A 15,856-nucleotide genomic window follows, 5' to 3' on the forward strand; every position below is an offset into this window, starting at 1 on the left:
CCACTATGGAGAACAGTATGGAGGTTCCTTTAAAAACTAAAAATAGAATTACCATATAATCCAGCAATCCCACTACTGGGCATATACCCAGAGAAAAGCATAATTCAAAAAGACACATGCACCCCAATGTTCATTGCAGCACTATTTACAATAGCCAGGTCATGGAAGCAACCTAAATGCCCATCGACAGACAAATGGATAAAGAAGATGTGGTACCTATATACAATGGAATATTACTCAGCCATAAAAAAGGAACGAAATTGGGTCATTTGTTGAGACGTGGATGGATCTAGAGACTGTCATACAGAGTGAAGTAAGTCAGAAAGAGAAAAACAAATATCGTATATTAACGCGTATATGTGGAACCTAGAAAAATGGTACAGATGAACTGGTTTGCAGGGTGGAAATAGAGACACAGATGTAGAGAACAAACGTATGGACACCAAGGGGGGAAAGCGGCTGGGGGGTGGGGGTGGTGGTGTGATGAATTGGGTGATTGGGAATGACATGTATACATTGATGCGTATAAAGTTGATGACTAATAAGAAAAGAAACAAAACAAACAAAAAAAAAAACCCTATTTTCTAGCAACAAATTAAAGACACCTCCACTTGCATTAATCTACAGAACCGTCCATATGCCAATGTGAGGCTGCTATTCCAATACCAGCACAGCTAGTCTGCCTTTCCACTAGTGGTATTTTGGCAAAAATGTCAGACAGGACAGGTCATGGGTTTCTCCCTAAGAAGGTCATCCTGTCATCCCTCTCTTTCCCTCCCCAACATGATCCCCAGCAAAAATAATAAATAAATAAAGATTGCAGTCGTAGCATCAGCGTGCACTGCCAGTCCACCTGGGGGCCTTAATTGCTGCCTTCTCCGCTGGTGTCGTCTTGCTGATCACTTGTCCAGAGCATTAGATTGTCGAGAGGAGCTGCATATGAGCATGGCGTCCCTGTGGGAGTCTCCATTGAGAGTGTCAAGCTTGGCAATGGCGCTATTGAAAGTGGTCTTGGCCAAGTGGCAGGCTTACTCTGTGGCATTCCGGATCTCATAGTAGAAAACGCAGTAGTTAACGGCCAGGCCTAATCTAATGGGGTGACTGCGCTGCGTGTGCCCTTTGCTGACCTCCCGGGCTTCACTACAGGTCTTCTCAGATGACTCCTCGAAGGTCACCCTCTTCTCTCCAGTGGTGGCTTTGGCCAGGTGTGGTAATAGTCCCCTTTCATGTTCAGGTAGAACACTTTGCTCTCATACTGGCTGTCCTGGCAATTCTTGATCAGGTAGTTATCCAGCAGGCTCAGCTAATCCTGACACACCACCTTCCAGCTCCTTCTCTATTTTTTCACGGTAAGCACGCACCATGTCTACCTTCTCGTTACCCTCTGCAGATGTCTTCTGCTCAGTGCTACTAATGACCCTCCAGGAGGAACGGCGTGCCCCAGCTACACTCCTGTAGGCCACAGAGAGAAGGTTTCCTTCTTCGCTAGACACTGGCTCATTCAGCTCTGTCACGTTCTTCGCGGCCACGGCCCTGTAGTCCTAGCGCTCCGCCTGCTCCACCAGCCGGGCTTCTGCACCAGTTGCTCGCGGTCCACCGTCTTCACGGGCTATTTCGGGCCGGGCGAGGAGACCAGGGCGGCCTGGAGCCCGGGTGCCGGAGGGACCGACCCAGGCTGCGGCTAGTGCTGCGACCCTGGGACCGGGCGCGAGGCATCTGCCGGGTCTTTCTTATTCTCTGGGGGTCTCCCCTGCACCCAGCACAGAGCCGGGCACACAGTGGGTGCTCCCTTAATGATATCGGATGAATCTGTGGATTTATTAATGAGCAAAATGGCCTGGCATGGTGGCTTCAGTCTTGGGGGAGGGTCGTGGGCGTGTGTGTGACACTTTAATGGACCGGGGGCGGGGAGAGGATGACTTAAGAAGAGACAGGGGAGGCAAGGGCCTCAGAACTGGGAGTGGGGGTGGTCAAGGAGTTGAAGGGGTGGGGAGGCAGGCCTGGACTCAGCGAGACTTGGTGGCTGCCTTCAAATGTCTGAAGTGCTGCCCTGGAGGAGGGAGTTGGGGGCTGATCGGGCATGATGAGAAGCCAGAACTCATTAAATATAAGGAAATCTGTCTAAGAGTTTGTACTGTCAAACACCAGCACAAAGGTAGTGAGTTCCCCATCACTAGAAGGGCTCAGCCAGGGCTGGGCAGTGCTTGGTGGGGCTACTGTAGAATAATGTCTCAAACTTTTTTTTTCCAAACTACAACCCATATAAAAGTATAGTTCATGCTGTAGTCCTCCTCTACACATGCACAGAGAGTTTTTAAAAATGCTAGTGCTGACCCACTCTGTTCGCATGAGACCCTACTGTCTGGTGCTCAGCACAAGCCTGGGGAATGCATCACACTAGTTGGCCCCAAGGCCCTGTCAGGTCTGGGACCCTGTGGCTGTCTTCTCAAGGAATTCCAACTCCTGTTAATAGTCAGATGAGAAAAACTCATTTAGGAAGGTAAATCTTCGTTTTAAAAACTCACAGAACATTTACTCTTTTCTTATAAAAGAGTACTTAGTGTTGAATATACCAAAAAGCAAAAAGAATGAATGTCACCGACCACTCAGAGAATGCCAGTGTTAATATTTGGGTATATTTTATTCCAGGCCTTCTTTTTTTTTTCTCATTGTATATAGCTCTTTTAAAAACTTTTGCAATAACACGGCATAAATGATTTTGTGAACGTTTTACTGCACACTGTTTTATTGTTTTCCCTGATTGCTGTATATTCTTCCACAAGATTATTTTTAATGAATGCATTATATTTCATTGTACTGATGCATCATAAGAACTTAACCAAATTCTAGTTGTCATCAATTAGGCAATTTCCAGTTTTTGCTATGTACGTATGTCTTAGTATACTTGGCCTGTAATTTCATTTGGATAAATTCCTAGAAGTGAATTTTGAAGAGTAGAAGTAAAATCTTAAGACTTTCATTATATATTAACAAATTACTTTCCAGAAATATACGAATTTATAATCCCAAGAGCAATTATGAATGTGAGCTTCTCTATATGCTCACCAATCCTGGCTATTGTCATTTATTTGAAATCTTTACAAATGTGATTTTTTTAAAAAACTGGTATCTTGTTTTGATTTTACATTTCTTTAAATACTAGTGGGATTGAAAACCTCTGGGTATTTCTTTGTTTATTCATGTCCTTTGCTCCCATCTTTATTTTATTTTAAAGTATTATTATTACTTTGTAATAATAATATATGATATTTAATATATAAACAGTAAATATATATATTTATAAACATATAAATATTATGTTTATATATTAAGGATATCTTGCAAATATATTGCAAATATTTTTCTTCAGTTATTTAAAATTGCTTTTCAAGTTGACTTATGCTTTTTGTTTTACATACAGGGTTAATCTTCTTTTAAAATATTGCTAAATGCATTTGAAATGTTTGGACTTTGCATGTGATTCTTCTTTCTTCACTGCCCCCTCTGCCTCTTCCCTCCCCACCATGCACACTACAGATGTAGATAAGCAAGTACTCTTTATGCTTGGTGAGGGTTATCTCATTTTTTTTCTGCCACTCTCCAGGTCACAGTCAGGTTATGACCATATAGTTAAACAGAAGGGTCATGGGAGAAAAGGCAGCTGTGGATATTCTATGTTCTAGATTACTCATCCCTATAATCCCAAATTGCAGCCATGCTGGAGATTCAGGCCCCACTCTCCTTCCTGGGCACAAAGGCCTGTCACCCTGACTCTGCCCCACGTGGGACAGAGGGGGGTTAGCCTGCACTCCTCCTGGTGTCCTCACCCCTGTCCCTGATGGGCTTGTTGGGAAGATTCCAGGGTGGAAAGGCTTTTGAAGCCCTGCCTCTTGGGCCGGGCACAGCCATTCCTGTCTGGGATCGGGCCTCTCACAAGCCCCCAACCTCCATCTGCCTTTCCAGCCCTGACCGCTCCACCAGCACACTCTCTTTCAAACTACCGGTGCTTTCACCGTTGGAGGAGGTTAAGTAGCAAGAGTGAAAAGCTGTGGAGAGAGACAGACCTGTGTTCTAACTCTGGCTCTGGCCCCTGTTAGCTGCAAAATCCTGGACAAGTTACTTAACCTCTGAGTTACTCAGAGACACTTAGTTAGTTATCTGCATGCAAGTAATTTATTTACATATATGAGGCAGGACAGCAAATAGGCTGTTGGTAATGAACAAAAGCAAAACAGGATTTTTTTTTTTTAATGTATTTATTTATTTATTTTTGGCTGTGTTGGGTCTTTGCTGCTGCGCTGGCTTTCTCTAGTTGCAGTAAGCGGGGGCTACTCTTCGTTGAGGTCCATGGGCTTCTCATTGTGGTGGCTTCTCTTGTTGTGGAGCACGGGCTCTAGGGCACACAGGCTTCAGTAGTTGTGGCACACAGGCTCAGTAGTTGTGGCTCATGAGCTCTAGAGTGCAGGCTCAGTAGTTGTGGCATACGGGCTTAGTTGTTCCGCGGCATATGGGATCTTCCGGGACCAGGGATCGAACCCATGTCCCCTGCATTGGCAGGCGGATTCTTAACCATTGCGCCGCCAGGGAAGCCCAGGATTTTTAAAAGACGGGAGAGGAAAATTTTTTCTGGGAACTCTGATTTTGTTTTTATATTTTCTTTGTCACTTGATAAGTGGGTGGCTGGGTGAGAGGCCCATTTAGGCAATCAGCCCTGAGCAGGCTGGCTGGGCCTTGGAAGGCAGCAGTTTTCATTGTTTATGGATTCTCTGGGAAGCTTGAGAGTTTAGCATGTGGTATACAGGAGGGCAGACTCTGTGAGGTCCGCCATGCCCCTCATGTAGGCTGAGTCCTCACCACTCCCTCATGGGAATCTCTCCCAGTAACCATCTCCCGGGTTAGAACTATGAAGTCTTTATGGGTAAATACCTGTAAACGTTAAAACAGTACAGTCGGGTCTGCTATAATGCTTGTCTCAGAAATACTAATTTGTTCCAGTGCAATTGATATATGAGGGAACAATTCGAACCTACTGCAAATTTCACATTTGCTGATGAATGATTTCATCTTCAGGAAACACTAGGTGAAAGCAGAAATCTGCACCCAGATGAACCAAGCCACCTAGGAATACAGAAAACACACATGGCCATACCCCAGACATCTCCAGCTACCTCAGTTCACCATATCCTTCCATATCTGGTATCACATAACTGATACCCTCGACCGTCCACCATAACACGCAGCCACCCATGTCCAGGAGCCAACATCCCTTCCAACACCCACATCCAGAAGCCAGCTTCAGGTCTTTCTTGAGGTAAAGTGCCATACTTATTATAGTACTGATGAACTTCTTAACCATTCAATGTGTAAAACCATGCTACTGTTTTTACTAGGTGTATTTTTTACGTATCATTGACAAAGTTTTTGAGTGTTGTGCCCCAACCTCATTTTCCTCATAAGCCCTGTGATTTTTATTCCACAATTTTGCAGAGCGCTGTGAATTTTAGTAACACATATGCAGTACTATAGCCAGGACCAGCTACATAATATGTGGGGTCCAATGCAAGATGAAAATGTGGGCCCCCTTGTAAATAAAAACATTTATTGAGAATCATCAGGGGTCAGGCACTGTGCTGGGCACGGAGACCTGTGGGAAGGGAGTACATGACACTTGAATGAGTCGCTCTAGTAAACCCAAGGTAGGGGAAAGAGCCAACAAGCTGAGCCAGCTGGACTTGGGTTTCCCTGGTGTCGGATGTTGGGAGACAATTCTCCTTTGGTCTCTCCTGTTTCTGCAAGTCTCTGGAGCAGAGGTACTGACAGCCTTTTGTTCTCCACTGTCTTTTCAAGGATGTTTATAAAGTGTGAACAGCCTTGGAAAACAGAGATAGTGTCTCCCTCTGGGACAGAAGACTAATTTGTTTGCCATCCAATATAACAAAGATAACATCTACCTTGGGGGAAAGGTTGGGCAGGTTTTCTTGCAGACCCTTAAAAAGATTGGTGTTTTCTAAGGTCAGGGTTCCTCAGCTATGATACAAATCCATTGTGTCCCAGCATCCACTTGGGCCTACCTCTGCACTGTCCAGTGGGACTTTGGGGGCAAGGGAAGCCAATGTGAACATGAAGTTCAGGCTACTTGCTGCTCCTTGAGTAATAAAGTCCTTTGTCTCTCTCTTCTACCTGAATCCATGAAACTGTGCAGGCCAGTCCAGGAGAGACCAGGAGGAGAGGCCAGGCTGGGGCACTGGGCACCTGGGAAACACCTGACTGACCAGGATGGCAGGCAAGGAAGCTAAGGTTTGCCTGGGAAAGAGCCTCAGCAAAGACCTGATGAATAAGCTTCATTCAAACCCTGAGGCACTGTGAGGACCAGCCAGGTAGAGTTGGAAATGGAAAAGACAGCTGCAGGGAGAAGGGGGCAGGAACCCCTGGGGGCAACTCGAGGGAGGGCCTCCTCCTTAGCAAGCAGGTGTAGGCCACCTGGAAGCGTGGTCAGAGCTTCCTGATTTGGGGGTGGGAGATGGTGGCAAAGCCAGTGAGGAAGGGTCTGAGGTCTCAAGGAATCTTTGGGCACCGGAGGGAAGCCAGGAGCCTCTGGCTAGTGCTGTTCCTGTAGAAAGCCCCTCCTCCCAGAGATGACGACTTTCACACCCTGGTTCCCACCTACCTTCCCTCTCTCCCTCCCCTCCACGAGCTCAAAGTCCACCATCCCAGGTAGAAAACAGAAACATCCACCCAAGGAAACCCCCAAACACAAGTGCCTTCTGCACAAAGTTCCCCTCCTAACCCTCGCCTCCCAACACAGCAAGCTGGGAGCTGTTGCTCCTTGCAAAGCAGGCTCCTGGGATGCTCCTCAGGCCCTTCTCTGCAATTTCCCTCCTTTCTGAGGCTTCTCTCACTCAGGACAGTCATTCTGGATTCCAGCCAGGTACCCAAAGGATTTCACCTCCATTCCAGGAAATTTGGGTGAGTCAGCTGCGAGTACTTCCCACGTTTCTCATAGTGCCATGCAAGCTGGCAGCACCAAACTACTAACACCTTGTAGGAGCCCTAGTTTCACTGCCTCATTTACTCTTATTACCACTCCTTCCACGCCCACACCTGGGCTGCATCCACAGGGGCTGGACTCCTGATCTGCCTCAGTCAGAACGACCATCTTCCTGTGTTCTGGGGACTCTGCCCACAGCAGCCCTTTCCCGTGGTTCGGTAGTTCAGGGTCTGGCCTGGATGCCTGAATCAAACCTGTAAGTTTGCTCAGCTCTCCCCTTCTGGCCTCCGCATTTTCTCCTTGCCTTCCTCACCCTCTGTACTCATCTGATGAAAGGCTGTACTTTAGGTCCTGAGAAGAGAACAAGAAGTCGTTGCTTTTTGTTTGTTTGTTTGTTTCTAATACATTGATCATTTATACAGAAACACAGACTCACGGATATGGATAAAAGCACCAGTGAATTTTGATTTTGCCTCTCATTCCTGCCGAGGGCTGGTGGGGAAGGAAGGAGAGGCTCTAACCAAAGAATAAGGGTTTGGGTTTCACGTTCTTCATTTTTTTTTTTTTTTTTTCCTTTGCTTCCAGTTTATTTTGACATCTATAGTAACAAGAGTCATAACATGGGTTTTAATTAAATACCATAAAGCAGTTGGAAAGAAACAACTCCCTTAATTGTTTTACTGGTAGAAAACCCTCTGGTCAAAAATCTCACCTAAGCTCAGACACATATATGTGTTGTCACCTTGATATCTTCACTTGAGTATCTCATCGGTACCTCCTACCTCAATACATCCCCAAACTCGAATGAATGACTGTAGGTCTGATTTGCCAGGTACAGGCTCAGTTTATGTTGTTGTCCCAGTTGCTCCCATGGTGCCTCCTTTCATTTTCAAACCTGTGCTGTTGGGGACAGAAATACTATGGTCACCCTACCGAAAAGAGACTCATGTCTTCCCCTCCTGCCACCTCCCTCCATGCCTCCAACTTACTACTCCACTGATGTTCCCTTTCTCAGCTACTGGCGCCATCCTCCTTCCTGTGTCTCAAAGGAGAGCAGAAGAATGACCCTCTCCCATCACGCCTTGTGGGTTCTAGCTCTGAAACCTTTCTCCAACCAAGCATTTCTCCACCTCCCTGCCACTGTACTTCTCCATACACCATCATCTCTTGCCTGGGCTATTCTATGAGGCCTCCTCTCTCATCTAGTCTCGCTCCTTCGCCACTTGATCTCCACCTTTTTTGAACCAAAAGTCGGATCGCGTCACCCCTGCTTAAATCCCTGTAATGGTCTCTCATTGCCCTTGGATGAGGAGTGCCAAAAGGAGCAGCCTTTTGTGATAGGCCCTAGTGTGATAGCCTAGTGTGATAGGCCCAACGAACCATGAGTTTCATGTTCTTAATCCTTTAGGCAAAGTACACTGATCTTTACAATGATGCCATGGGGTGGGGGGGTGGGGGGGTCCTCTGAAAGCCAGGTCCTTACAGGTGTGTGCCTGCTCTTGGCAGAGGGGCAAACTAACCAAGGGCGGTGGCCTAACTATCTCAAAGGGACCAGGGGTTTGGGGTTTGGCTACCCAGGACTGTTAAAAGCGATCAGACATTCAGGGGCTCTCCAGGCAATAACAGTCATGAAACATTTCAAAGCATTTTTAGAAAGCCAATCTCACACTTAAATTAGGCTAATATGATAAGTATAAATTATATATACTAGTATATCACATATCACAATAATTTAATAATTATACAATATATATTATTTATTATAAGATATTGGAGCCTACATTTGAAGTCCTGACGTACAGGTTGCATCCAGGGCCTGTAGGCTTTCACTACTCTGTGAGATAGTCTAGTGTCAGAATAAGAAAAAAGCCCTCAAAAATATCCTTCCAGGACTGGCCTCTTCCCTGCCCTTGCATGTTATGCTTCTTAGTAGCATGGATTAGAAAAAAGATTAGGTGGATTCAGTACGATTGCTTCTAATTCTCGGAACCTCATTGTCTCGAACAGGCCCCTCTCCCCCAGCCTCTAAAGCACAGTCCTTGAAGAACTTCACTGACTTGCAAAATCACTGCATAAAATGAGCTTATCTGCATAAGATTAACACCAACTCGCTGGATCTAGCCTAGCTGACCATCTCCCAGTTTACCAGTTTACCAAGACCCTGGTGGGGATAGTAACCTCACAAGCCTGTGGCCAGGCTTGCCCACCCCCACTGACCATCTCCCTTCCAGAGCAGTTCACCCAGCAAGAATCCTGCTATAACCCCCTCACTTTCATGAGCTGGCCTCTCCACCCAGAACAACCCCAGACTCTTACTTGAAACCGCTTTTTGGCTCTTTTTCTATGTCCGCCTTCCCTGTGGGGGACACTGTTTGTTGAGAACCTTCTATGTGCTAAGCTCATAGGAATGATTATTATTATTCCCATTGTGTAGGTGCGGAGACTGAGGTTCAGCTAGGAAGCAGCTGGCCCTCGGTGACTCCAGAGCCCTTGCTCTTTCCCCAGGAGCACTCACTCTGCCTTCGGGGGGCTCACACCCTCCTTCCCTGAAGGAGAACAAGCCAGGTGACTCCTCCCTCAGGCTAATCTCTTGGACCTGGGGCCAGGTCCTGTCAGTTTATTCTGGACCTGGTACCTCGCGACTAAATCAATCTCTAGACTCCAGAATGAATGTGAACTTCATTTCAGTGAAAACTTCATCTTGCCGGCCTTGCGGCCACGTGGGGAACAGACTTATCAATCATAATCCTCTTGCCTCTCCCCCCTTCCTCTGTCCCAGGGCTCCAGGGCTCCAGGGAGTGTGTGTGTGAACTGGGGAGAGAGAACATTCCAAGTGCACCTGAAGAAGTCATTTCAAGGGGGCAGGGCAAGTGGGAAGTTACTTTCTCCCATCGAGGGAGCGTCTGGGTCTGTGTAGATGAAAGAGAAAATGTCTGGATCTAGTTCTTCCCAGCCCTTGGAGAGTGGTGTGTGCGTGTGTGCACAGGGCAGGGGTGGGGGGCGGGGAGTGGGCTGACCAGCCCAGCTGCGGAATGCCTGAGGACAGGGTGGGGTGGTTTATTTTTAAATATATTGTCCTGTCCCTCACCCCTTGCCCACCCTTATTTTCTTCTCCACGTTGAGTAGGAAACCAGGAAGTGTGACACTTTCACTCAGCTGTAGTAAGCCCACACTGGAGAGCGAGTGCAAGGCTGAAATCGCGGTGGCGGTGGCGGGGGTAGGTGCGGTCGGCTCCCTGCTCTCCTGTTGTCTCCACTTCCCTGGGCAGTGGAGGGTGGTCTCGGCATGGCAGGAGGCCGCCAGGCTGGGGGCTCCTGGGTCTGCTGCCTGCCCAGCTTCCCCCCTCCCCTGGGAAGTTAGATCAGGTGATTAGTCCCGCCCATTTCCCTGGGTCACCCAGCCTGGCTTGTGGCTCAGGGGTGACGAGGGCAGGCATTTGGGAATTTCCAGGGCCAGCCCGGGTCGGGGGGGAAGTGGCTCACCTGCTGGGCTTCCCTGCGGAGGCCGTTTGTCCTCTACCGCAACGACCCACACGTACCCTTCACAAGCTTTCTTCAAAGGGGTTTTATTGGGCTGGATAAGTGTCCCCCCAAACTCATGTCGCCTCAGAATGTGACCGTATTTGGAAATACAGTCTTCATGGATGTCATCAGCTAAGTTAAACTGAGGTCATACTGGATTAGTGTGGACAGTACTCCAATGACTTTTGTCCTTATAAGAAGAGAAAAGAGACAGAGACACACAGCGGGAAGATGACCATGTGGTGACGGAGGCAGAGACTAGAGTGATGCAGCTGCAAGCCAAGAAATGCCAAGGATGCCGTCAACCACCAGACGGTAGAGAAGGCAAGGAAGGATTCTTCCCCGGAGCCTTTGCAGGGAGTGTGCTCTTGCCAGCAACTTGATTTAGGATTTCCGGCCTCCAGAACTGGGAGAGAATACACTTCTGCTGTTTTAAGCCACCAAGTTTGTGGTACTTTGTCACGGCAGCCCTAGGAAACGAATACGAGAGAGATCCTCTTGGACTGCCCTCAGTGGGTCTGTTCCATTGCTCAACATACACCCAGACCTCAGGACCGCAAACCCAGAGGGCCCATCAGTAAATGCCCCTCCCCCCATACCTAGATCCCTCTAGACTGTGACCCTGTGAGGGCAGGGGCTATATCTTATTCATCTCAGCATCCCCTGTGCTGGGCACAGTGCCTGGCACACAGGTTCACAGAATAACAGGGCTGTTGGAGTGCCAGGCTGACCCTGAGTTTTGCTGCCTCCACTGTACCCTGGGGAGCAGGGCTTGCTGGGCCTCCCTGGCTCTGCTCTCCTTCCCTCCCCTTGGCCGACCCCTCCAGCTTCGGCTAGTTCCTCTCCGCAGGGAGCTGGGGAGAAGGAGAGGACCTCACTTCCCAGCTAGGTTTTGCTCCAGGTCTATTTCCATTTTCTTCTTCTCTGATCCTCTGCTTAATTCCCCCACCCCATCCCCTTCTCTTTCAAATTCCTTCTGGATTACTTTCTCTAGAATATCACCTGGGCTATGTATCAAGTCTCAGTTCTTCAAATGAGAGGCCTGGCAGCTGGTCCTGGATCAGGGCTGGGAGCTCACCCAGGAAGGCATCCTTGAGGGACTCTGTTTCCCAGTCCACCTGCAGAGTCCTTAATCCACCCGTCAATTTTAACTCACCTGACTAATGATCTCATTTTACTGTTGGTTTTGCCTCTACCGTTAGACTGTCAGCATTAGACCCCAAGTGTCTGAGAATACGCTCACACCCTGTAGATTTAGCTAATTCATGTTCATTGACTTCCTGCTGTAGGAGAAGGAAGATCAGAACAGTGTAGCAAAGCATACCAGTCCTGATTCTTGCTTGAGGAAATGAGCTTAAATAGGCAATCACCTCTGCATTACTTGTAATAGGGACAAGTAAATAGCCCGTGTCCAACTTAATTAAATAAATTATATGGCAGTCCACTCAATGGAACATTATGCTGACTTTAAAAATGTGTGCGTGAAGTGTTTCATAACAATGAGAGGAAATGTTTAGGTTTAAAGTTATGTGGAAAAGTAGAATCCAAATTTATCTATGATGTGATAGATTAAAACTATGTATATGAGCTATTCCTGGAGAAGTAGCTAGAAATCTATCAGTGTATTAAGAGGGGTTTTTCAAACGTACTGATGATGTTTTTCTCCTCTCTACTTTTAAATATTTTCCGTATCTGCTATCGTGAGCATGTATTACTTTCATAAGGGGAAAAAAACAGCGATGGTAAACTTTATTTGAAAAAACTCTTTAAGGCCTGGGCTGGGCTCTCTGTCAGAACCCTGTGTTGGAAGCCTCTGCTGGCCGCCCTGTCTGAGAGGGCAGGAGGCCCCATCATGACAGCCCTTACTGAGCATTGCCTGTGGACAGAGATTTAGGCTAGAGGCAGAGGGTCTGACTGGGGTGCTAGGAGTGCACAAGACAACCTAATAACCATGGGAGGAAGAGTGCAGAGCAGAATGAACACTGGGGGCGTGGGCGCAAGCCCGCATCTGCCGCTGACCAACCGTGTGACCTGGGACACTCCCTTCTCTGTGGGCCGGCACCTCTTCCACGGCAGAATGAGCAGTGTGGACTCCATGATGGCCAAGGTTCTTCCGGTTCTAAAATTATGTTGAGACTTTTTTTTTTCTTTCAGAATTTGAGAAGGGAAGCCTACCCGTAGGTCACAGATAGTGAATCTGAGCCCCTAGGTGCTGGCTTTTTGACTGAGCACTGTTGCTAATTTCCAGGACTGAGTTTTCTTCTCCTTAAAGTGGAGTGAATGGATAAATTTAGACTCCTGGGCCTCAAGTCAGTCTGCCCCTTCACCCCTGCCCGGGCACTCAGCACGGAGCCTACTTCCTGGGGACCCCAGGCCTGGAAGATGTTGCTTGGGGAGGCATTAGTCCCCCTCCGCCGCAGAGGGAAAATGAGAAATGAACTAACTGGCGTGAGAACGCAGGGCACTTTTAGAGAAAGGGCCTTGAAGCCCAATCCTGGGGGAATGACAGGGGCCTTTGTGTGGCCCAAACACCAGGGCCCCGGCTTCCACCACGGCCTGGGAGTCAAGATCTCACAAGCAGAGCTTCCCCTTTGTCACCTTGGCTCCCTCCTCCGCAGTGGCCTGACACCAACACATAGCACACTCCCGTGGCGGGTCCAGCCATGGGGGAGCCCCCGCCCCAAACGGCGTCAATCCCATTGGTCTGTATGTTTTACAGCCTGGGAATCTTGTCCTTGCAGGCAGATCTCCCCCTCCTCTGTGTAGCAGAAGCCACGCCCACCAAGACCATAACCACCACCCCCTCCCCTTGCTGGACTGTTGAGTACAGAGCAGTGGTCAGAGAACTTGGAGTTGTGCAGATCTGGGTTTGAAACCCAGCTCAGATGGTCAGTCTCTATATCGTAAAATGGTCATCCTCTTTTTTTTTTTTTTAATTAATTGATTTACTTTTGGCTGTGTTGGGTCTTCGTTTCTGTGTGAGGGCTTTCTCCAGTTGTGGCAAGTGGGGGCCACTCTTCATCGCGGTGCGCGGGCCTCTCACTATCGCGGCCTCTCGTTGCGGAGCACAGGCTCCAGACGCGCAGGCTCAGTAGTTGTGACTCACGGGCCTTGTCGCTCTGCGGCATGTGGGATCTTCCCAGACCAGGGCTCGAACCTGTGTTCCCTGCATTGGCAGGCAGATTCTCAACCACTGCGCCACCAGGGAAGCCCGGTCATCTTTTAAATGAGTGTCTCAGGTTGGGTCCTGCTGGAAGCAAACACTGAGATGGAGTGAAATGGAAAAGTTTATGGGGAATAACACCTGTGAAAGGACAAAGCAGGAGGCAGGATTGGGTGGGAGCCAGCACAGCTGACAAAGCCACCAAGTCCCTACAGGTTCTGTGGGATGCGCTGAGGCGCAGACTGCCTCTTAAAGGAATCTTGTGGGACTGGAACTAGCCAAGTCCTTGCACCACTGCCTTGCTCAGTCATTGACCTGAGGGTCACCATGAGAAGAGAGTGCTCTTGGCTTGAAAGTTGAGGTGCACCTGAAGGAGCTAACAGCTGGCGCTACCAACTAACCACTCTCCTTGCAGCCAACAGTGTATCCATTCTTAAAGGCGTATCTCTGCGTCTACCTTGGGGAAATAACAGTTCAGCATATAAGCCCCCACCAGCAGAGGATAAGCGCTTAGGGCATGTTAATTCCATTCTTTGGCTTTGGAGCCAGGCAGACCTAGGCTCGAATTCCAGTTTTGCAACTTCCCCGTGTGACCTGGGCAGGAGTGATTCAGGGCAGTTAGCATTCCCCAGTTCCACCTGATCACACAACCCGGACCATGACTCAGTCATGACGAGAGTGCGTGTTCATCTCCCTGAACACCAGTTTTCTCAGATGTGAGATGGGGATGGTGATATGTACCTTGCAGGGCTACGGGGACATACACAGGGCCTGGCACTCTAGTTCAAGCCTTAAGATTGAACAAATCAGGATGAATAAATATCTGACTTCCTGCCCCATCTCAATCTAGGTGTTTTAAGGCTGGCCAGGAGTAACTTTATTAGCAGCATGAGGGTCTATCAGGGCATAAATTATATGGAGGTAAGCAATTTTAACCCCACCCCCAGATGAGAGTCTCCCACTTTGGGTAACCTAGGAGAGAAGTCTCCTTTAAAGATCTTGACACGCTGCCCAGAACCCAGGCTGAGTCTATTCAGGCCACATCTGTATCTTCCTTCCATGTGAAAATGTCATAATCTTATCCTTGCTCCAATTTACTGATACCCCAAGTCAAGACTGAACTCTCTGGCCCCCCATGGAATATCAACCTCAATTTGGTTTCAGATTCTTGCCCCCGAGTACGCCCAGCAGTCTGCAGGTCCAGGAGGTCTCCACCAGACAGACCTCCGGGAATCTACTCATCTCTTCCCTTCTCACTCACCCCTCTCTGTCCCCATCAGATGCCTTGGGAGGGGAGAAGGAAGGACAAATAGAGAAAGAGGGGCATTTGTCATAGAGACCCAGAAGCATACCAACCCTGGAAAATGGGCAAGCCAAGAGGTAGCTGGGCTCAAAGGGAAATGGGAAAGGAACTGGAGGCAGGCAGGGAGAAGATGAATTAGATTCACACGTGCCAACATCCTAAAACCCAAAAGAGATGCAAGAAAGACTCAGTATGCAAATGAGCCTGGAATTCTTTTCCAGACTCCTCTTCATGCCCTGCTTCCCTCACTTGTTTCTACCTTCAGGGATGATGTCAGGATGAAACGAGAGGCCAAGTGCCCTCTACAGGTGTCTTCACACCTATAAAGCACTTTTATGTGTTTGAGCTCATTTTGTTTTCACAACCTTTTGGGTAGGTGTTATTTGACATAGACTTTTGTTTGACTGAACTTTAGTCAGGCTCCTAAACTTCCTTCTAGGCCCATCTGTGCACTTCCCTGTAAAATCCAGTTTTAGCAAGAGCCCTGCCAAGTCAGTTTAGCAAGAGTGTCCCATCCTCAATATCTGGAAATCTCAATGTCTGATCAGGCGCCTCACCCTCCTCCATCCCTCCAAGGTGATGTCTGATCGCCCTGGCCTGTCTTCGGCCAAAAGTCCTGTTAGGTTGCTTTAGCCAGAATCCCCTCACCCCTGATGTTTTTTCTTAGTAATTTTCTATCCACTGACCCTTACCCTGCTTCTTGGCTATAAATTCCCACTTGCTCATGCTATATTTGGAGTTGAGCCGTGGCCTATACTGAGGTCCCTTTTCTCATATTGCAAGAGTCCTGAATAAAATCTGTTTTTATGCTTTAACTACCTGTCCAGCTCTGTTTTTTCTTTGACATGTTATCCTTATTTTATAGATGAGGAAAATAAGTC

The 15,856-nt window shown here is 48.1% G+C and overlaps 1 protein-coding gene and 1 pseudogene across 1 annotated transcript in view; one reads left to right on the forward strand and one right to left on the reverse strand.

Annotated features, from left to right (window-relative positions):
• Window positions 1-862: 862 nt before the first annotated feature.
• LOC103000971 (14-3-3 protein gamma-like) lies at window positions 863-8,983 on the reverse strand (annotated as a pseudogene).
• A 3,501-nt stretch (window positions 8,984-12,484) lies between these two features.
• Window positions 12,485-15,856, forward strand: part of MUC4 (mucin 4, cell surface associated) — a 64,394-nt gene continuing 61,022 nt past the window's right edge. The window contains exon 1 of the mRNA XM_057544928.1: window positions 12,485-12,616. Within this exon, the coding sequence (XP_057400911.1) occupies window positions 12,485-12,616 (132 nt within the window). The remainder of the gene's footprint in view (window positions 12,617-15,856) is intronic.

Source organism: Balaenoptera acutorostrata, chromosome 4 (assembly GCF_949987535.1).
Source record: "Balaenoptera acutorostrata chromosome 4, mBalAcu1.1, whole genome shotgun sequence".
In the NCBI taxonomy this organism is placed as follows: Eukaryota; Metazoa; Chordata; class Mammalia; order Artiodactyla; family Balaenopteridae; genus Balaenoptera; species Balaenoptera acutorostrata.